General features: G+C 42.2%; 1 protein-coding gene across 1 annotated transcript in view; it reads right to left on the bottom strand.

The window, feature by feature from the left end:
• Positions 1-18945, bottom strand: part of stk3 (serine/threonine kinase 3 (STE20 homolog, yeast)) — an 87535-nt gene extending 68590 nt beyond the window's left edge. The window contains exons 1-6 of the mRNA XM_088929287.1: positions 18779-18945; positions 15330-15410; positions 13788-13916; positions 13328-13442; positions 3515-3679; positions 2512-2679 (exon numbers count right to left, since the gene is read on the bottom strand). Of these exons, the coding sequence (XP_088785413.1) occupies positions 2512-2679; positions 3515-3679; positions 13328-13442; positions 13788-13916; positions 15330-15410; positions 18779-18801 (681 nt within the window). The 5' untranslated portion in view covers positions 18802-18945. The remainder of the gene's footprint in view (positions 1-2511; positions 2680-3514; positions 3680-13327; positions 13443-13787; positions 13917-15329; positions 15411-18778) is intronic.
• Between the last annotated feature and the right edge of the window lie 4550 nt (positions 18946-23495).

Here is a 23495-nt window from a genome sequence, read left to right as displayed (position 1 = left end):
CCCGATGGAGAAGTCCCCGCCCCTCCCCTCCAGACAAAGGGCTTGTGGAACATTAATGCTATTAGTTTCTGCAAAAGTGCAGGGCCTCCTGGGTCGGTCGTCCTGGATATCTCAGTGCAGTCTGCTGGTCAACCAATAATGCGATCTAGATGGCCATTTGACGTGAGCCGACTGTTGGCTCAGTGGCGCCAACGGTAGGACCGCTATTGGTCAGCCAGGTCTCAGCTGACATTATAGTGTATTTTGTGTTGATAAGTGGCAAAAATTCTCAGTAAAATACATCATGGTTCCATGCTGTAACACAATAAAATGTGAAAAGGTCCGAAGGGGGGTGAATACTTTTTACAGGCACTGTAGGTACAGACAACTGTAAAAATCAAAGTTGATTTTGCATCTTGTGTAAAATGCTTATCATGTGAACCAATGTATTTCTTACACGAGATGGAAGGAAGCCTGAAAACACCTGCCAACTCCAGGTAAAATAGATCTACCACCTTGAAATATTCTATTTCTCCATGTTACTGATCATTTTTCTCTGTTTACAGTTATATTTTAAAACATGTTTTTTTTTTCAAATGTATGCTTTCAGTTCCCCAGATAAATGGCCTTTTAAAAGCAGCTGGCAGTGTGGCGCGTAGGGGAAGCTAATCCTGTTTTCATTTGAATCTGCTATTTCCTCTCCACTAAAACCATGGTAAGGAAAGTCATATAATACGTCTATTTAAATGAAAGTCTAGCTGAGGAGGAAACAACCTACTGGCAATCTGCAGCCTTTGTGGTCAAGCCAACAGGCCTACAGCAAAACTGGCCCGAAGAGTACTCCAGTGTGTGTTTTCCTGAATAACAGAACTTGCCACTGGATAAATACCACAACAACCAGGGAAAGTCCAGGAAAAACAACAAAAGCTTGCTTACACTTTTACAGGACCGTCCCTGGCAGTGGAAGGTGCTCACTGAAACGAAAACGAAGGCCGATCGAGTACCACAGAAGAAAAGGCAATGGCTGAATTAGGCACACTCGAGGGAAAACCACAGTCACAGCTCGTCACGAGGGAAACAAGGAGGCGAGACTGTGATCGCGTTTCCAGTTTTTCCCCCAATCAATTTAAATGTAAAACCAGTATGGTTTTCTAAACGTGTTGCTAGGGCGGAGGACGTTTTGTCCTGGTAATTTGGAATTTTGAGGAGTTTATTAGACAAGAATTAGAGAAGGCGCCATTTTCCCATCTTTCATAATGCTCCCCTTGTACAGCAAGATTAAGATCGGTACCTGGTCCCGACACAGCCAGGAACTCAAGCACTCTGCACAGCCAGCACTTTCCTGACGGCAGTCTTCACCACTGCCCGCTAGAGTACCCCTCCCCCAGCTTGAACTATCGGGAAGAGGCCAGTCAACCTGATGGGGACCCACCCCGATCCCAACCTTCCCCTGGAATCCCAGGTTTCAACAAAGTCATTACCGAGAGTCCTCAGGAACTGCCATAAGAGGTGATGATTAAGAGGTCATCTGCCTGAGCAAACCTTCCCCAATGTGGACATGACGTCACTCTTCCACATGGGACGCTGTGCTTCAGCCCCCGCCTAAGGCCGGCCCTTCCGGCTACATGCGTACACATTTGAGTCACTGGAGACACCGGCACAATTCCCGTGCCTTTGTACATTTTCTCCTTCATTTTATAAGGTTTATAGTGGATAAGGAAAGAGACGGGTTCAACACAGAGGCTTTTTTTTATGACTGCGGGGCAGAGATATTCAGAATTCAAATCCGATTAAGCAAGAGATAATAAATTTGGATACAACAACAACAACCAAAAAAAAAATAGGAAAAAAACTTTTCTGGAAAGTACCTTAATATTTTAATGTTGTGAAACAAAAATGACCACATTAAAAGAGACATTGTGAAATAAGCCACAGGTATTTGAGTCTTTTGCCAAGAAAAAGGTTCTTTTTTTGCAGTTGTACCAACAGGAATATATTTATCTGACGCTTTTAACCAAAGCAACTTACATTTCTGTAGCTGGGTATTTTACTGGAACAGTTCAGACGAAGTACTTTGCTCAAGGTTACAACAGCTGTGCCTCACTTGGGATTTGAACCCAAAGCCTTCCAGAGACGACGCCAGCACTCTGAACGCTGCAACGCACAGCTGCCCAGCAAATACATTTCAAAATTCGAGTATACTGAGAGTTACACTGACAAGCTGTCAACAGTAAGAGTTATTGTAAATCTGTCGTAAGAGAGGTGATGGTTAATTTCTTGTGATCTCCTGTAAGTTACACGTGTCAGAAGACTGGTTACAGGAAGCAGGAATAACAGAACTACAAAAAAAATAATTAACATTAGACATTAGGGCACCTTTAAAAAGATTAAGAACTTAAATCTCCACCTTACTGATTTTCACCATCGCTCTTTAAGGGCTTCTTTGATGTGGGAGAGGAACCGGGCCGATACCTGCTCTCAGCCACGAGAGGAGGCAGCGGTGCTGAGAACTCGCCACGCGGCGTCACTCACCCTCATGGGATGGATGTCCGCGTACGGAGGCTTCCCCTCAGCCATCTCGATGGACGTGATGCCCAGCGACCAAATATCCGCCACGCAGTTGTAGCCGATTTCCTGGATCACCTCCGGCGCCATCCAGAAAGGGGTGCCGATCACCGTGTTGCGCTTGGCCATCGTGTCCTTCGGAAAAGGAGACGCAGTTCGGCACGGGAGCGGGAGAGCGGGATCACAATCCCAGAGAATCCCGGGGGTCACCGGTAACACCGCACTTCCGGATTTAAAATCGGCTAATCAATCAGACAGCACTGCCTACCGTATATCGCCCAGCCTTCCCTTCCCTCGAAACATAGACAAGAATACTTCCCTATTCCATAAACAAATCAACCGCTTTTCCGTGTAACCTACCCAACTGCCGACCTAAAGGCTTTGTGTCTTATAGTTAAAGCCAAAACTGATCATGCCCTTGTACCATCATAAAAGATGCAAGAACATCTCCTTTGAGACCAAGGCTCAGCACCCAAAGAGACACTCTAGGTCACCGCTGTTGGAAGAATTCTGTCCACCATGTTGGCCTTAAGCCTTTCTTCCAGAAAGGAGTAGTGTGCATCGAAACCATTCCCAGTGCCTAACAATATGTGAAAGTTGCTAATATGTGACAACTTAATATGTTTAATATGCGCACTCTTCATATGTTTTCCCTTTGCTCAGACTGACAGACGTTTTCTGATCTATCAACGAACGCATCTTTCGCGCTTGGCTAATAAACAATGGCTTATTACCTCACTGTTGCATAAAACCTTGAACTACTCTGTGGCAACTATCCAAATTTAGGCAAAAACTATCATTGCTAATCAGCTGTTGAAAGACTGGATCGCAACTCAGCCCTCACTATTCCAACACTTCCACAGATGAGGACTTTCTAACATGACGCAAGACTCGTTCCTTCCGGCTCAAGCATCCCTGGCGTTATTCCGCTGCAGGATCGATAATGAAAAGTACACAGACGATCACTCACTGTCAGCTGCCCGGCCACGCCGAAATCCGCCAGTTTCGCATGGCCTTCTGTATTGAGAAGGATATTTCCAGCTTTAATGTCTCTGTGGATTTTCCTCATAAAGTGAAGGTACTCCAGACCCTTCAAGGTGGATTTGAGAATTGTGGCTATTTCATCTTCTGTGAGCTGAAAGACAAAAAAAACAAACGGACAACCTTTATTTCAGTAAGACCACATCGAAGTTATTGCGACACGCTTAAACAACACACCACAGGGAGATGTGATGGACCTAATATTATATAACGCAATGCTATACAGCATAAATGCTGGAAACGTAATACACTTAATTCCCTGCATTTAAATTTTAGTTTACAATCTTCACATAAGCTCCACTGACAATGTGACAGCTGCATCTTGAGGCCTGGGCTTCAGAACCATGGCCTCTATTTGCCACGGCTTTTTAATTAAGCCAACAAATTTCCCACACAACCTGATCAACTGCTGACCTTAGAGGCTTTATGTCGCGTAGTTACAGAGACAAAAATAATGACACCACTGACACTGCATCATCATAAAAAGTGTTACGTAATTGCAGGAGATGGGGAGGTCATCATCATCATGACAATAGCAGTCATTCTAAAAAAACATTTGGCCTACAGTTAAAAAGTCATTTATTAGGGCTACAGCTATGCATCTAAAATGTCTCCGACTGACAGCTTGACCAGGATGTGACTCGCAACCGTGGCTGTGCTGAAGGAAAAGGGGAAATTCCCATTAATGGACAGCCAAGGAGCAGGCCCAGCCAAGAGCACCAGTGAAATGTGCAGTTCATTAGTGGGAAAAGCACTGGAGATAGGCAGGCTGAGCCACATTTCGAGAGGCCAATAAAAGTTAAGAGCCAAAGAACAGCTTGGACAATGAGCAGCAAAGTGGATTCCTGGAGAATTCTACTAACACACAGAAAATACCAAGGGGTTAAAAAAAATGTACTCTGCAAGTGCTGCTTTGTGCAGGTTTTCGCATTCGCTGACACTATAACTACAGGCACTCCCGAGCTAGATAAAGACTTGGACCGTGCCAATATTACAGCGCCGTGCGAAAACACAGCAATGCAAGATTCATAGGATCAACAAATGAGGAATATGTTCCAGGAAAACCAATAAAAGCAGAAGATCTAGACAAAGACTCTAAACCAGAGAAAGTGTATTGAAGACTTTACGGCTGACAACAATATTTTTTTTTAAATCACTGCATCTCCCATTTTCTGCTTCCTAGGCCAAAATAAGGCTCCCATTAAGCAGCCATTCCCAAGAACCACTAATATTGAGATATTAATATATTGCATAATTATTATAATATTGAAATATTAATATTTCAATGAAAATCTAAGCATTTATAGCTTTCTAATACACATGAGAGACTGTGCTCTGCAGCCAGTAATAAGATTTGACTAAAGCAGCACCTGGACAGTTAATGATCCCAAAAGCCCATTTAACTAATCTTTATGCCATGTAACTCTTGAGCTCTGACTGGGCTGCTCCAGCATTAATATTATTTAATAGCAACAAAGGACACATCTTTGTCATGAACTGTGAACTTTCATGAGTTACTACCATTACTTACACATTTCTGGAACAAATCTATAAGCATAAATGTCTAATAATGACCAGGTTCAAACAGTGTAGCACTGGGGATAGTCGATGACCCTGAATGAATACAGAGTGTCTTCATACTTGAAGATATCAGATAGACGTCCTTGTCAGAACACCACAAACCCAGTACTTATTTACACTTGGTTATGTTCTTCAAAGGCTTTCTATTATGCTTTTGTATTTTGTTCAGTTTTGAACAAAGTGATGACTTTCCTGCATTTTTCCCCAGAGTTTCCATAAGTTCCAAAAACACGTGAAGTAAATGGAGACAATGTCTTTGATTTGGTTTTAAAACCAATTCTTAAATGCATTTCTTTGTTACAGTTTTAATACATTTTTTTTAGATTCCCACAAAAAATGTAGTTTTTATCACCTTTTTGTTGATTTAGTCATTTTTTATCAAAATTGTCAAGATCATCAGTGGCAGATTTGGTCTACTGCATCTTTATTTTCTAAGGTTTTGCTTAATGTTCTTAACATTAAACTGTGATTTAACAATGTGCTTATGTGCAATAAGCAATGTACAACGTGGTTTCACTCTGTGCTTAAAGATGAATGAATCAAATTTATGCTAAAATGAACACCATTATGGGATTCCAACAAAACGCCTTTCAATAACTGGTGAAATCTTAATGAAAAAGTCATTTGTACTAAGCTTATTTGCAGTTTCTCCATTATTTTGATCTACAGTATCAAAATAAATTACAGACCAATAATAGGTTCCTACTTCCAGCAGCATTGACAGGGTTGCAGAATGGGAAAACACAATCACAAGGGATTATGAACAGAAAACGAACTGCAGGCAAATTATTTTAAGCTATTTTCACAAACCACCCATCACACCTCTCACACCTTTGTATGAAAAGGGACACTCACAAATGCAGTACAGACTATTCTAAATGAAGCCTTACTTTTGCCATGTACAATTGTAAGATAACAGACTATACATTCTAACACTGCTTGCCTTACTTCCTGTTTCTCCACATTGTCTAGAAGATGTTAAGTGATGCGTCACATTTTGTATTTGTTTTGACTACCTGCATACAACGGAATCGTATCGCACACCTCAATTCCACGGATTAGAGTTGGAAAGACTGGTTTCTGGTTGGAATCTGGTTGGCAGATTGAGCAGCGGCCCAAAACCCAGGTACGGCCAGTTGAAGAGACTGCAAGACATTTCCCTGAGCTCAGAATCCCCTGTGAGACACACTGATCTGTTTGAAGTCACACAGAAGATGAGGTCAGGCAGCAGGGACCGGAGGAGAGTCAGCCATCACTGGGTTTAACTGAATTTACCTGGAGAAGCTATTACTTAAGTAACAGTGAAATTGAAGATGTCACCTCAACACCTAAAGTCAGTCATACAGAAAAATAGAAAAAAATATCAATATCTCTAGCACATTCAGAAAATACCATTTTAACAAATAGCATCTAATGGAAGTATTTGTTTAGTGCTCTCTTTGCAGCCCCTTTCACTGTCCAAAGAGCTTGCTGTCTTTAAGATGAAAAAAGAAAAATAAGATATTATGGTCTTTGATTTTGAGTTCTTGGCCACTAGATTTTGTAAGGGTTTGCTTGTTCAGGACCATACTAAGCTTTGGACAGAACCTGCTTTACAAGTCATCTCAATGACTCCATTTACAAGCACAAAAGCAGCACCACAATGTTTAAAGTTACATCTGAAGGAGAAGGCAGGGATTTTTCATTTTAATAAAAATTAATTCAGGGTATTAGTACCTTGTATATCAGTTACAGCGCACACTTCAATCTGTTTAGCATTGACTCCGCGAGGTCAAGTGAAACTACCATGTCTGCAGTGCCAGAAGCTGTAAAAGTCTTCAGACTTTAATTTACGAGTTAATTTAAAATTACCAAGTGTCTCATTATATAGTGCAGCAACTCATTTCCATGTTTAAACCAGAAATGTATCTACCATAAGCATTAGTGAGGAGATATATAAATCTTTAAGTCCTAAGAATTGTGGATATGGAACTTTTATAATACTTTTTTACAGCTCCCAGATCCATTATTATATGTGCTAAACGTCCAACAATACAAAAGACTTCCAAGTAGAAGACTGCACATGAGCTATTTCAGTTAAACTTTGTACAGTTCCATATCTGTAATCAATACCGTGTCATATATCTAATTCTCTCTTGGACAATGAAATCTGCAAACCTGAAAAAAATAACAGCTGAAAAAAAAAAAGAACGGAACCAAATCAAACTGGTTATGCTTTTACACTCTCGGGAATACAATCCATCCATCCAATTTCGAACCGCTGCATCCAATCAAGAGCTGCGGGGACGCCGGAGCCTATCTCAGCCAGCAGGGGGCGCAAAGCAGGGTACTCCCTGGAGGGGCAAGGCAGAAGCACACAGACACAAGCACACTCACACCTGGGCCAGTTTTCCCAGCAGCCAACTATCCTACTAGAATGTCTTTGGACTGTGGGAGGAAACCCACATGAACATGGGGAGAACACGCAGACAGCAACCCAGGGCCACAGTTTTGTGAGGCTGCAAAGCTAACCACAGCGCCCTCATGCCAGCCCTAGCGAAGAAAATACTGCAAGAAAATGATTTTAAGTTAAAATTTCTAGGAAATGGGGAGGGAAATTTTTAGTTCCAAGAGAATATCAGCGTTTTAAAAATAAAACTGAATAAAAACGTAGTCTAAATTCCCATCCTGTTGTCATAAAATCTACAGATCTGAATTTTGCAAGATCATCCAATGATCGATTTAATTTATAAAAAACATTCACAGTTTATCACTTCTGCTTATGTTGAATGCAAATATGGAAACTTGTCACAGTTCCTCTAAGCACGATGGGACTTAACGAGCTTTCGTCCATCTTAAAAAAAGCAGAAGCGTACTGAGGAGCCTTTTAATCAGCTTTAGAAACATAATGTGCACGAGGTCGAGAAATCTAATGAAATTCAACAGCTAGGTGGTGCTGACGAAAATAACAAACAACATTCATAATATACAGTATCCTCTCATTTCACTAACAGTACCCTAAAGTGTAAGCTAAACTAGATCAAACCTGAAATTATATTTTCAAATAGGTAGGGAAAATAGTTTAACTCATTTTCTTCACTGATGAATCATGTTCCAGTTTTGACAAGCATGCATTCACTGCAAAACTAGGAAATGAAACCAGTGTGATTTCACACCTTCCAGCAATAGTTTAACTAAATTTAAAAATTCTACATTACCCTTCTTAATCTTAAAGCATCTTCTGGGTCCCGATTGTGCTGAAGGCCTGTAAACCCGATACCATAGGCGACGTTAGTCTGCTGCTGTTTGTGCACCAACATGGAGGACATGTTCTGGGCAACTGGGTCTGTATCTCGCCTGGAGGATGACACAGACTATATATACATGCACACACAGGAGAAACCACAAAAGTGTCGCTGGAATCTGTGTAAAGGAGCCGTAGCTTCACGCGACTGTAATCAAAATGTTAATGCCGATGTACACTGTTACGTTGACAACATTTTGACGCTGTTGCTCTATGTGGACACCAGTAGCAATGTACTCTAATCTTCCAAAGCAATAATGCAGAACATCCCCACACGCCCAGGGTAGCGCAAGACTTTCGCAATGCGAGACCAGTGCTATGCAGCAGCCCGCAATATTGGAGCCTTCACTGAGCACCAATGGGACAGGCTACAGTGGTGCTAGAAAGTTTGCGATTCAGACAGGACCTGATGCGGGAAGTTCATGCAAGAAAGCCCCCCAAAATCACTGAGTCGTAGCAGTTCTGTAAGGAGGAATGGGCCTAAAGCCCTCCAAGCCGATGTGCGGGACTGATCAACAGTCACCTTAAACGTTTGGTTGAAGTCACTGCTGCTTAAGGGGGTCACACCAGTTACTGAAAGCACAGATTCACGTACTTTTTCTGACAAAAACATTTAATGTTGAATCATTTTGATCTATAAATGAATGAAAAAAAGTATATCCTTTTGTGTGTTATTTGTTTTTTTGGGTTCTCTATCTATTTTTATGACTAGATGATCTGATCACATTTTAGGTCAAATTTATGCAGAAATTCACAAACTTTCTAGCACCACTTTAGGTGATTGGACATCAGCCTTAACCCCCATGAAATGACACAGCTGATAAAGCACAGGCCTAACAGGGGAAAAGATCCAAAGGAAGCTCAGTCCCTTGAGGATATCATTCCACCTCAGATCTTAGGACAAATTATCTTGACATTTACCTACTATATCACTTAATTCCTTGTATTTATATGGCAGTTTTCATCCCAAAGCACGCTGCACTATATGAGGAGACCCATTTCATCCACCACTGAAGTGCAGCCCCCACCTGGAAGACGCACAGCAGCCCCACTGCACAGCACATTAGGAAGAGAAGTCAGAAACTGCTTCACCACCTGAATCAACGGTAGGGATGCCAGACTGCTCAAGCACAGAGTGGAATTTAGAACAATACCCCTACTCATCCATGAGTGCTATTTTCATGGCCAAGTAGTCAAGACCTTAATTTAACCTTTAAGTTGAAGGCTAGCACATCCTAAAGTCGAGTGCCCCCTGGAGACCAAACTGGGGCACTGATTTGGAAACTGAGGAAGAGCGCCACTAACTGGCCCACCACCACTTACAGCCCTAGTAGTCTGCCCCAGGACTGCCCTGGCCCAAACAAGCTTAGCTTCTGGAATGTTATTATCGTAATACAAAATATCTGTACTTGCAATGATCTACACTCAACCATCCTGAAATAATTCACTTGTAGTGCTGGGCGATAATTCGATAACGATAATTATCGCGATATAATTTTAACAAAAGATCAATAAATGTTCGACATTTATGTTTATGCTTTGCGCATGATATGCGCATGCGCACAAAATACTGCGCAAGTGCGCGTGCGTGTTGCAGACCGGGCAGCGAACGTGGTGGTGTTTACCCACACGGTGGTGGCTGACAGGACTGTAGTTCGAGCTGAGAAATGAGCGACACTGAAGCAAATGTAGTGCTGCCAACGACCAGCTCGAAGGACGATGACATCGTCGACGGAAAAGGTCATTCAACTTCGGTAATTTGGAGATATTTTGGCTTTTTACGATCAGACATAAAACAGAGCACTTTAAACATTGCAGTCTGTCTGAGCCATCTTCTATGTGTGTTTTATCACACTGCAGTATTTAATTCTTCTATTAAGATATTTATTTTGTAAATTTTACTCATGCATATTTTGACATAAAGACTTGAATACTCTCTACCTCAGATTTGTTTAATGTTTCTGCTGTTTGGCAAGTGTTTGTTGTGTTCTTAAAATAAAGAGTTGTTTAATTTACCAATTAACTGTCTGGTTTCTTCAACTTTCACTCAGGAGAAAAAATCTGCCTTTAAACTTGAAAGAAATAATGATTTGACATTTATCGTGATAATTATCGATATCGACTGATATGAAAAGTTTTATCGTGATAATGTTTTTGGCCATATCGCCCAGCCCTAGTCTCTTGTCATTCTGTTAACAACACTTGAGCATGGCCAAATGACAGGGTCTCGGAGGTATAACATTTGTAACTTTATCGAGAAAGACACAGCAGATCGTAGACTTACAGACACTTGCTCTGACATGACTAAACCTTTCCTAGTAATAACCTTGAACACAGGGTAACAGATGTAAAAAAAGCAGGCACTCATAGGAAGGCCGCCTTACAATTTTGCACTGTATGACAACATTAAAAACTGAACACCCCCAAAATGACATATGCAAACCTTGTCTGCTCTTCTCCCAACTCCTCAAAAATGTTCTTCAGGTTAAAATTCAGAAACCAGAAACAAATGTTCCATTACTTTAGATCTAAAGGTTACCAATTTGTCTCAGAGGATCTTGAAAATTCCCCAAAACTACTTAGCCTAACAGAGCACTTGACAAAATAAGAATACTACTGCTCGTTTACAATTAAAATTCTATTACTGTGGTTAAAAATATCAAATTTACAAGTACAATGTGTAAAAATGTGTAAAATGTAGAAGGCATATGCATTGAGGAATTACAGTATATTGCAGGCAGCTGTAGTGGGAGGTCAGACTATAAGGCAGGCACCTTCTGTTCAGCTATGATCAACGTGCCTTCATTGTTGTACAAAATGTCTGTGTAACAGCAAAAATCATATGAAATATGAAAATGCATTCATCATCATCAAGCAAAAATCAAGAGATGGGTTTATAGGTAAAAACAAGTAAACTCCACCTCTTCTTGTTTTTACTATAAACTAAAAGAGAAACAGAAGATTCAAATCTTCTTTCAAAGCATCAGCTTTGTATTTATAGGTTAAAAAAAAAAACATTCAGCTCTGAGCTAAACCACAGTGGAGCAGCCAACAAACTAACCTTTAAGTATTTCGTAAGCCAGGGAAAGTTTTGTTTCTGTAAACCCCAAGTGCATTTTGCAAAACTTCTCTTCCCTCATGAACCCTGCTTTTTGACTGCTTCCCTTCACTGTGGTGCGACAGCAATTACTCAAACTAATACTGCATTATAGTGAGCTAAGTTCTCTGTTATATTATTTCAAACAGGGAATGTCAAAACTTAAGAAAATAAAAGGAGAACCGAGAACAAGAAAGGTTTATGCGATATTTTGGCTTCAGGAAGTGGAGGTTTCCATTCAATCCTAAATCATGCAGCTTAAACCCAGATAGTGCAGAGGCATTGGGAAGGAATCAGAAACAGGAAATGATGGGCATTCTGCTCTGCTGCCACACAGCTCCAGGATCCTGCTCTAGGTTCATTCCTGGCCAGGATATCCTTCTATGTGGAGTTTGCATGATACTCCTCACCCCCCCGGTCCAACAGCACACTGTTGGGGTTCACCAACGTCCCTACGTTGCCCCCATATGAGCACAAGAGGGAGCGCAAACCAGGACTGCTGACACTTAAGTATCGGGCCATGACAAAGACAAAAACACTCTACATGTGAAACTGAACACTGCAAGTTCGAAAAGATTTCAGAAACCGAAGAGCTTGCTCGGCCACGTTGTCATCTTGCATTCTGCCTTGCTTCTCTACATTTACATGTAGAGAACCTGCAAATTAGCAGAAAACAAATCAGGCATTTCCCACTGAAGTTAAAGCGCCCCAAAGAGCTTAAAGAACGAAATGCCATTATTGGCTGATCATTTCTAGATGTATTACCACATGCCTTCTGGCTGCGCGGTTTTCCTTCCGGATCTTTCATGTTGTAGTGAACGCTTTAGTCCCGATAAACCGAGCCACAACACAAAATGCATGAGTAACTCAAACCGAGTCCTAAGAAACAATTAATTGCAAGGCAGAGATTAGCAAGAATATCCATTTCAAAAGGGACGGGGGAAAAAAAAAGGGAAAGCAGATGTTTTTTTGAAGACTTTACCCAGATCAGAATGCTGAAACAAAAGGCCATGCATTCTGTTGTGTACAGATCCAGCTGCAATAACCGTGACAATGCTTTCAAGACCTCCTAGGAGGAGAACGCAAACGCCTGTTTGCACTACCACACACACCCATTTCCAAACTGAGCATCTGGGAACACAAAATGCTCACCAGTGATGATCTTCTCTTGAGCGATCAGGCTAGCATCCTTCAATCAATACGAATACACAGTCAACTAAACAGTCAAAACGTTTTTATATACAAAGTTCCAAGGTATATACAAAGTGACTCTCTGCAGAAGCTCACAAACCTAGTGAGCACAGATCAGGGACATGTCAGACATGAGCACAAGGTGTCTGATAAACCCCCGCGTCAATCCACTAAAACTTCCTTCCGTTAAAGGCTGCACCAACCCAGAACACACACACAAACACACACACACACACAAACACGGTGGCAATTTCCAAGACACCAATGAACCCGGCCAGGAAACTTCCGAGACTCCAATTAACCCAGCCAGTACGTTTCCGGGTCACGGGATGGAGACTGGAGCACCCGGAGAAAACAAAAGCAAACACGCGGGGCGCGTGCGAGGCAAGCTCCGCGCAGAAGGCGGTCAGACCTCACTCGAACCCAGAGCCTGCGAAGTAGGAGGTACCGCTGCTCAATGCTGCATCCCCAATAATTTCCACTTCCCCCCCCCCCCCACAAAGGACCATGAATGAGATTAGCCACCGATTACTCCCTAATTATTTTACCAGCTCTTTCGTAACGCCTCGTACTGAAGCACAGCAACTCACCGTCTTGTTCCTGAGCCTGATAATGTCCGATACCGACCCCGCGCCACAGTACTCCATTACAATCCACAGGTCGGTGTTCTTGAAGTAGCTTCCATAGTATTTCACCACATAGGGACTGAAAAGGCAAAACAAAACAAAAACAAAATCAGAAAATTGTCAAATATAAACTGTGAAAGCCAAAAGAAAGCCGTGTTTTGCTGGGGTTCTGTTCTGGTTGCATTTCCCTTGAGTCAGCAGCAAGACATTACTTCAATAAAGCGAGAACAAGACACTTTTATGTACTGACAACATTAACAGTTGTCATGAAACACAGATATAGAATAAAACCCATTTGGCACATGAAAGTTAAAAGCTCTAAACTTTAAAAAAAAGGACTGCTGATGGAAGCCCAAGGCAAAGGCAATATACTGTAGATGTGCTTGTTCACATCCCTAAGGAAGTCAATTTTCATTACCCATACCTGTCACATTGTTGCATAATAGAAATCTCTTTAATAATTTCCTGTAGATCTGACTCGACGGGCACTTGTTTGATGGCCACAACTTGACCGGATTCCTTATGTATTGCTTTGTACACACTGCCATAAGACCTGAAAGAGAATCAAACATCAAAAAGGACATTCTTTGGCTTTGTTCTGTTCACTTAACAACTGTGTGATTAAATAAAAGAGCCAATTAAATCAGAATTTTAGACCACCTGACTTAGCTGAATTCTTTGCCAGTCCCTCCTTGAAGACTGGGGAAAACATCCAACGCCAACAAAATAATTCCAGTTAAAATCTGAATCTGTAATTTGCATTTAGTGGTTGAATTTTGATTTAATCCACACCTGCTCAGTGCTTCCCAAACAGTTTTCAGCAAGCGGCATGCTTAAGTCCAAAAATTTACATGGCACATCAAATGATTTTAAAATAATTAGCTCTTACATATTACATTTGTTTCAAACTGAAACTGACTGCCAATTTAATGAGAAATATGTGATATTTCATTTTGACTAGAGCTGCTAAATGCAAAACATGAGCTTTTTTCAGTGAACAGAACGGTTAAATATTTGGTTTAGCGCTGAAAAAAAGTGAAACAAAGCTCCCGTTCCACACTTCTTGGACATGATTTCATCCGATTCCTGCAGCACCAACAAGACTTTTCCATGGCACACAGTTTGGAAAACAAAGCCCAAACGTACATAAACTGAACATATTCTCCTCCCCTCTTAGAGAGACTGCAGGAATAAATTCCAAATTATATGCTCAAATGAAGGGTGGTGGAAACCTTTTACAACACCTGATTATGAAGGTAGGCATCCCATTTAGATGAAAAACAAGGTTTCTGATGCAGCATCATTTCTAAGCAAGATCCACAAGCAGGTTTGCAAAATTTTCAAGCTGCAGCTGGTGCTCACCAGTGTAATACAGGTTACATCACTTGAAAAATGATTGCAGTGGTCTGTACCAGATTTAGTTTGTGCAGTTTCTGGCCAACAAAGGAGGTTGGGTGTTAAAAAGGCAAGTGAAAAATTCAAAATGCACTGGATCAAGCCTTCACTGAAACATTTAAAACATTACTGACAGCCACGACTGGACAAACTTTAATAACCATAAACATAAAACTCCTGACATCATCTTGCATCCTGCTGTGCTGAAGCCACACCCCAGACAAACTGAATTAAGAACCCCAGGGGAAACGTCAACAGAAGTAAACTATTCAGGACTCACCAAAGGGTTTTATTATGTACATTGGACAGAACTCACTGCATGTTTTATAGAGCAGGAAAGTGTAGCATCGTTTGGCTATTTTAAAAGCTCTTTTGCAAAGCAGTGACGTCCCAGCATGCATGGCAGCCTGTCATGCAAGGCGCTGGGTTTTACTGAATGCACAACACTAAAGCGATCAGCACATCTCCTCTTCCTCTACCCCAACATACAATACGCTTCTTGCAATGCACTAAAGCATCTATTACAGCAAAGAATGACTGTAGGATAGCTAAAAAAAACTGCAGACCTTACCCTTCCCCAAGTTTTTCCAGAACATCGAAAACTTCTTCAGGCTGTTTTGTTAAGCTGTCTTCACTCAGCTTTTTCAACTTACTGAAAAAAAAAAATCGAGAAGCCATTAGTTCAAAACACAGCACTTTTGCAAACATGTGAAAGAAAATTGTTTTTCAACCAGCACTGCTTAAAGATGTTTAACTGAGCATGTCAGACTTTCACTCAGCCCTTAAAATTATCCCAGCTTTAAAGAGGCAGATTATATACCTCTGCCGGCAATAATACGGAGAAACTGATGACACCATGGTGTTCCCTTGTTTGAGACACTGCAGACAGAGCTGAGCCCTCTGTGAAAGGAGGATATATAGGAGACACACATCTCCTTCATGCTTCAACAGGGAGGGCTCACAAGCTCTAGGTTCTTGCCAACTCTTATCACACAGTCACCTGAAGGCCAGACAGCCACGGCCCTGTTTGATTTAGAAAATCCACCAAAACTACAAGATCTGTGGATATCCTTCTGAACTCGGCCTTCTGGACCAAAACTACCACGTGGATACAACCCCCCAGTGCTTCATTCACGAGCAAAACTATAATTAAGAAGAAATTAGCTGATAATTGATAGAAGATTTTAATGGCAGTTAAAAGAAAATAAGGAAGTTTACTCAAAAGAAAAATTTTAATCTTCCGCTTTGTGATCTTCCGTCTATTAAAACAGATCTGTGACAAAGTATGCCATTTTATAAACCAGTACAAATAAAACCACTTGGTGACTGGCATGGGCCACCACAGACAACAGCAGGGATTTTTACACCATGTACATTACGGCCCTATGACAACTCATAACAGTTTCATCTGAAGTGCAACACACAGCACAGCTTGGAGGCGACAAAAACACACCGACAGTGGGCCCCAACTCAGCACACACCAAATTCCAATAAGACGACTCAACATGGCGCTGTGTGACGACACACAAATGAAGACAATTTCCATGCCACCATTACTACCTCGCCTGCCTTGGATTTGCATTCCCTCTTGCTCTCAGTGAGCACAGTGTACGAAAATGACCCCTGCGGCACCGCACTGAGGACCTCAGGACATGGAAACTGCTGAACGGCAAGACTAGCAACATCGCAGTTTCAAATTAAGCTCGCATCTCAGATCACAGCAAGAATTAAGGTGCAAGGAAGAATTAAGTGACAGAATATAAACCAATATCAAAGAGTCAAAATCACCATGGGAAACTGGGCAGCTTCACCGAAAGCCAAAACACTTGAGAAAGGTTATGAGAGGAGGCCACTCATAGTTTGTTTGGTAACTAATTCCAAGGAACTAATCCTTTTCAATCTGGTTTAAAATTCAACAGCATGGCTGGGTAGCTTGTTCCACACTCCCACATCCCTTTGGGTAAAGAACAGCCACCTTTCTTCGGTTTTAAACTCCCTTCAGTGTTGTTTCCACGTGTGCCCACTGGTCCATGTTCCACTGTTCATTCTGGAGACATCTGATGGTGTTGACTTTGTCGGAGGCCTTGAGGGTTTTCAATACTTGTTTCAGGTTCCAGAAGGACACCAATTGATCATGTAGTCAATTTTATTCTTGTTTAGCACCTTTCAATCCAGAGGATTCAGCCTCAGTCATCCACCAAGACAGCTCACACTGCTCAGGCTAAACATCAGCAGCAAGTGACATAACAGCAAAACTGTTACTCTGATTAATTGTTAAAAATAATTGAAATAATTTCCTGTCTTCTGTGGGTCTACATGATCAAATGCATCTATGATCACTGGACTTCAGTCTCTTTTAACTCAACTGTTCGACTGGGATCTTCGCGAGTGGTTATCTGTATATCACAATGTCAGTTTCAGGTAAACCTAAACGTGAAAGAAATATCATTCAGCACAGGAAATGAAACAGAGCAGAAAAAAGCAGGAGGGTCAGTGATTTGAAGGTGCTGAATTTTGGGAACCCTCAAAGGCAGAAGTAAGCTGAACAGCGCTGGGTGCAGACGACAAAAAACTCAAACATACCATAAACCTTAACTTTTTTTAACTAAACAACCAGCACTTACTTTATCATTTACACAACAAAGTGCCCCAATAAAAACTTAAAGGTAATTATTTTATACCAATGAAAAATTCCTTTCATTTACATCTCACTTTGCATCCCAAAGGAATAAAGACTAGTTATAGACTTAACAATGGTGGACCATTTCACCAACCACTGCCCAGTACAAACCAGATCAGGTGTGATCAGAAAACAGGCTAGATTGTACAAATAACCCTTAGTAGTTTAGTGTGGTACTACTGAACACCGGCATTTTCAGTTCTACGAATACACTCACAAGACTAAGCCTAACAAGACCCACTCCCTAGTATCTCCAGCACACTCTCGTAAACATCACGGTGTTCCACACAGCACCAAGCTTGGTCTATGATTTTCTTACAACTATTTGCTTCGTTCTTCAACACTCAAAAATGAACGCACACTAGCCGTTATTATTATTATTATTATTATATTGCACGGTAAGAAGATCGTTTAAAAATTATGAAACCACACCAACAACAAGTACTCGCACAGCTTATAAGTATCACTTCACGAATTAGGCGAACTGGAATTTCGTTTAATTTCAGAAACACACAGTGGGCAACAGAGAATGAGTAATGGGTAAATTATAAATGCCGAGGGCTGAGAACTGTCATAGTGACGTTTGTCACCACCAGAAGAAGAGCAAGGAGCACACGGAAATGCCTTTCTGCTTGTTTGTGAACGCTACCCAGCACGTGGTTCCGTGGCATATCAATATCCGGTTACGATATAATGAATTATCTTAATTAAATACCAGTTCTGAAGTAGCAGATTCACAAACAAAAAAAAACCAGACACGTCGACTTACACAATATGTAGCAAACCGTGTCGCTCTCTCTTCAGTTAAATCCGCGATCGGGTTATTAACGAAAAGCACAACAAAGCGTTTGGCAAGCCAAGGGATAGATCTACAACTTTACACACTGACACAGCCTGTCAGGGGGTTTAATCAGCAAGCCTCCGTTTAGGAGAATCCTGCCATTTTGGAATTTTAAAAAAAAAATGCAATCCCTGCTCAGTACGTAGGAAATCACCGCTTTGCCGAAAAGTGACCCTTCACTTGTTAAATTCAGAGGAGAGAGCCCAATCCGGGGTCAGGCTACCGGAGGCACTTTGAAAATGCCGAACAAAGGAAAAACAATCACTGTCACTCCCGGACACCGTAACAACCCCAGACAAACATCCTGGAAAAAGAAAAAGAAACGCGAACTACCCTGCTGAACCAAGACCCATCATGGCCTACCGCGACAGCTGCAACGAGCAGTAACCATTACAACAAAACAACAAGGATGCAACGAGACAACAACACAAGCGAAAGCAAGCGAAAGTTTGGCGCAGCCCGCCCCGCCGGGCTTCACAGCTGCCCGGTTTGCTTTTACCTCTTGGGCGCCGGCTGCTCCATTCCGCGACGCTGCCGAAAACACCGGTCTCCTAAAACAACAGACCCTGTCCAAAGAAAATAAAGGGTGGGGAAAAGCCGTGTATAACTCCTAACCAAGTTTCATATTCGGCCCCTCCAGCTGCCTTCTTGGTGACACTCCGGTGACGTCGCTGAGGAGCGCTTTCTAACTTGCTGCTCCAGGAGGGACGTGTCTTCCTGCGCCGCGTTTCCCTGGTTGGATGGATCCACCGGCGCTCATCCCCCACACTGGTCCCTACCGACGCCAATAGCGCAGGGCTGCAGTCGGGACTCCCCTCCTCGCCGAGGCCAGTAGGAAGTGAACATGTGCTTTGTTGCGGCATTGTGGGTGGGGGAAAAAAAGGCAGAGCATCACTCCCTGGCTGAGGGCTTTTCTGTGGTTTTGAAGCACCAACCGGATACAGTTGGTATTCTTGTGCAGGGCGTACGTCTCTGGTTAACCGGGAGTATCGCGCCCTGACACTCTGTTAGCATGCTCCAAAAACACACCCAGTCGTCTTCGGAAATGGCATACTGTACATCACCGGTGAGGTTGTCACAGGCTGTGCAAACCACCCGTGCCTGCCTTCACTCTTTCAGTTGCTAGTGTTGGTTATTTTTAGAAGAGGCGTGCTTGCTAAACTCCGTATATTTCTGATATCCCGAACATTTCGCGAAACTGGATATGTGTAAAAAAAGAGACGAGCGCAAGTGTTGCTGTACTAGCCGGTTAATTATTACTAGGTTTTACATTTCAGTGTAAATTGAAGCCGAGGCTGCGTTTTCCGTTGTCACATGCTTAAGAAGATATCTCATAAGCTCCACAGCGATGTGTTTTTTTTAATCATCGTGGTGGTTAATGTGAAAGGTGCGAATTATTTCTGGCAATTTTTTTTCATACCCTCTTGGGAAAGAAAACGCAACGTTTCGGCTGTGGAGCCTTCTCGTGGTAAGCACCCGAAGAAGGCTTCACAGCCGAAACGTTGTGTTCCTTTTTTCTCTTTTCAGCATGGAATAAACCTACTACTTGTTCCTTATTTAACATGACAGTTTAGGTACAGAAACCTGGGGTTGAAAAGCAAAGCCCAAACTGTCCAGGATTTTGAAAATGGCGGGAAAAATAATTGGGAAGGAGCAGCCCCAGCTCAGCGATTTATATCGTAATGCAGTTCTCAAAATGGCAAGGAACATCACAGCTGATTCCACCCACCCTCTGCATTCTCAAGTCATAATACTCCCCTCAGAGAGACGGTACAGGGTACCAAATTCAAATAAAAACTTTTATAAGAAGTCTTTTGTCCCCTTTTGTCAATGAATGCATGTAAATGTAGTCCCCCCCCACTACCTATTTATTTATGTATTACATACTGTTATTGTGATTTCATGTTTTTTGTTTTTTATGTTTTGCTTGTGTGTTTTGCACTTTTATGGGAGAAGCCAAAGACAAATTTCCACAGCAGTGGACAATAAAGTATCTTTCTGTCTCATACCACGCACCCAGCCTCAAGAATGCCTCTACCCTGGCAAGGGATGTTGAAATATAAATCTAATCATTATCAGTGTAGGTCAGCCCATCACATGACAACAGTCACGGACTAGAGACACCAAGTAACCTGATCAGCATGGCTTTGGAGCAAGCTAGAACTCCCGAAGAAATCCCACACAAACTCATGGAGAACATGCAAACTCCACCCAGACGGTGCCCCAGTCCAAATAAAACCCAGGACCACGAGAGCTATGGGGCTGCAGAGCTACCAGCTTCTCCACCACGCCACCCCTAAACCGCCATTTTACAGAAAAGCACCGTCACATCTCCGGTTCACAGCGCGTTGGGTTTCTTGTTTTATGGCGGTTTCTGACTTGACGTTCCTAGTTTCCGTTGGTTTGGGTGAGCCCCAGTTTTCCCAGAACTTCAAAACTCAATTTCAAATACTTTTTTACACACACTCAAGAGGAATAATAATAACGGTTTCATTACTGGCACATACAGTGCTACAGGCCTGTTTTGATGTGTGTTATTCTGGTATTCTGGTATCGTAAGTAAACCAGTGATGATTATATGGCATATTTTTACACAAAGGGTTGTGGGAGTGTGGAACAAACTGCCCAGGCATGTTGTGCAAGCCAATTTATTGGTTTCTTTCAACTAACAGCTGGATGAGATTCTTGGAACAAATAACTACTAGCTACCAAAGAGGCTAGATGGGCCAAACAGCCTCCTCTCCTTTGTTACTATTCTTATGTTCTTATTATTGCAGCCAGCAGCCATATCACTCTGCAACTCACAGCCGGCAGCCCACTGAAGCTCAGCAGGTGTGAGCCTGGCAGGTACCTAAATGGGAACTAAGGTTGCTGCTGGAAGAGGTGTTAGTGGGGCCAGTAGGGGGCGCTAACCCTGCAGGCTCTGTGTGGGTCCTAATGCCCCATTGTAGTCACAGGGACACTATACTGTAAAAAAAAAGTTTCCAGTCCTTCGGATGGGATGAGGTCTTGACTCTCTGTTGTCATTAAAAATCCCAGGGTGTTTCTCGAAAAGAGTAGCGGTGTTACATTGGTGTCCTGGCCAAATTTCCCCCTGGCCTTTAGTAATCATGGCCTCCTAATAATCCCCATCTCTGGACGGGCTTCATCTCTCTGTTCTCCTCCCCACTGAGAGCTGGTGTGTGGCATGCTATGGCTACCGTCGCATTATTCAGGAGGGGCTGCACATTGGTGGTGGAGGGGAGTCCCCATTATCTGTAAAGCACTTTGAGCGGAGTGTATTGTTATTATTAAGCAATGTCTGTACTCTGTTTACCATCAACCAGTGTTTATACTGAATACAAGCTTTTTCTATCACCTGCAATTTGAGAATGAATATTTTTAGAGGAAACTTATCAAAGGCCTTTTGAAAATTAAATGCATTTTCTTTTTGTATCCACTGCTGCTGTTGTATGTTCAAAGACTTCTAACACGTTACATAAACAAGACTGACTTTCTCTAACTGCCTGATAATTTCCCCTGAGAATCATATTTTCATAACAATCTTTTTACAATGGACACTACCTTCAATCAGCTAAACAGGTACAATTGATGGAAGGCAATTAGACCCTGTTCTGTTTTGCTTAAACAGAGGATTTGTTTTTCTTATGCGCTTAAGAATATAATTGTGCTGGGGGTCAAAGAAAGTAAGTTTTTCTAATATGCTATCAGTTAGGAGCGGGGCGATGCAGTGGTGTAGTGGTCAGCATTGCTGCTTCGCAGTGCTAGGGTCCTGTGTTCAATTCCTGGGGTGCTATCTTCATGGCATTTGTACTGTACGTTTGTGTGGGTTTCCTCTGGTGTTCCAGTTACTCCCACAGTCCAAAGTTCAAGTTCAGGTTCACATTTATGTGTCATTCCAGCCATATACAAGTGTACAGCGGAATGAAATATCGTTCCTCCTGGCCCACGGTGCAAATACAGACAGGACACTGACATAGCCATTGTAGACAGGATACGCATAGTGCAAAGTGCAGATAGTGCAAATTACAAGCCGTATACTGTACATAATACAATATACACAACACACTGAGGGGATTTAAACCCTGTTTCTGGAATTGGAGTGGGTGCAAGTAGATTCCAGGGTGTTGAGGAGCCTGTGGGAAGAAGCTGTTCCAGAGTCTGGTGGAGCTAGCCCGTACACTGTGATATCTTTTCCTAGATGGTAGGAGGGCAAAGAGTTTCTGGGAGGGGTCATCCACTATACTGGAGGCCCTTTGTAAGCAGCGTTCGTAATAGGTGACAGGAATGAAAGGGAGGGAGGCTCCAATGATCTTTTTGTTGCAGGGTTTTGCGGTCTGGAGCGTTGCAAAGACATACTAATAAATTAGTTGGCTTCTGAGAAAATCGGCCCTGGTGTCTGTGTGCCAGTGTCCGTGCCCTGCGATGGAGTGGTGTAACTTGTGCCCAGTGCTTGCTGGGATAGGCTTCAACTCTCATGACACTGTATTGGATAAAGTTGTTAGAAAATGGATGGAGTTTCATAAGAGTACTACTGAACCTCTAGGATGCACAAAGTAACAAATCTGGCCTAAAGGTATGAGTCCAAAGTCATTAAGAACCTGAGGTCATTGACTTTCTAATTGGCCTTGGAAAGGAAAAGCACACTCCAACTGCAGTGTTTTGTTCCCTCATATCGTATCGTTCTTAAAACATTACTCTAAAAATAAAAACTCCAAAAAGGTGAATGACATACAGAACTGTTCCAAAGTATGTAATCCCAGATACATGTGAAGAATATATATTTACAATAGTAAAAAAAAAGCAACAGATTTCAAAATTTAAAAATTGGTCTACTACCAATGATGATGTGAGATGAAGGCATTATTTTGTGTCCCCACACTTTGATTTATTTGACAGCTCAGTGCTTGTGTATTCCACATTTAAGGAACCTAAAAAAAATTCCAAAGTTCATCCAAAGTCTTCTCTTGTCCTTCCCTAAGTCCGTGTTTTATAGAAGTAGGGCTGACCTCTGGATTCGTGTGCAGGTCGCAGATTTCACATATCCAGCTTGTTTTTTGCCAACAAGATCATTTTTACGGCCCCAGCACTGTGGTTGATGTCATCGTCATCACATACAGAAGTGATGTTTCAACCAGCCTTGCTCTCCAGACAATACGGCACAGTTTTGGGTAATCAGCATGCCATTTTCCCTGGGGGGAACACCAGTACCTTCA

Source organism: Atractosteus spatula, chromosome 12 (genome assembly GCF_055471065.1).
Source record: "Atractosteus spatula isolate fAtrSpa1 chromosome 12, fAtrSpa1.hap1, whole genome shotgun sequence".
Taxonomy (NCBI): domain Eukaryota; kingdom Metazoa; phylum Chordata; class Actinopteri; order Semionotiformes; family Lepisosteidae; genus Atractosteus; species Atractosteus spatula.
This window is presented reverse-complemented; position numbering and strand designations above follow the sequence as displayed.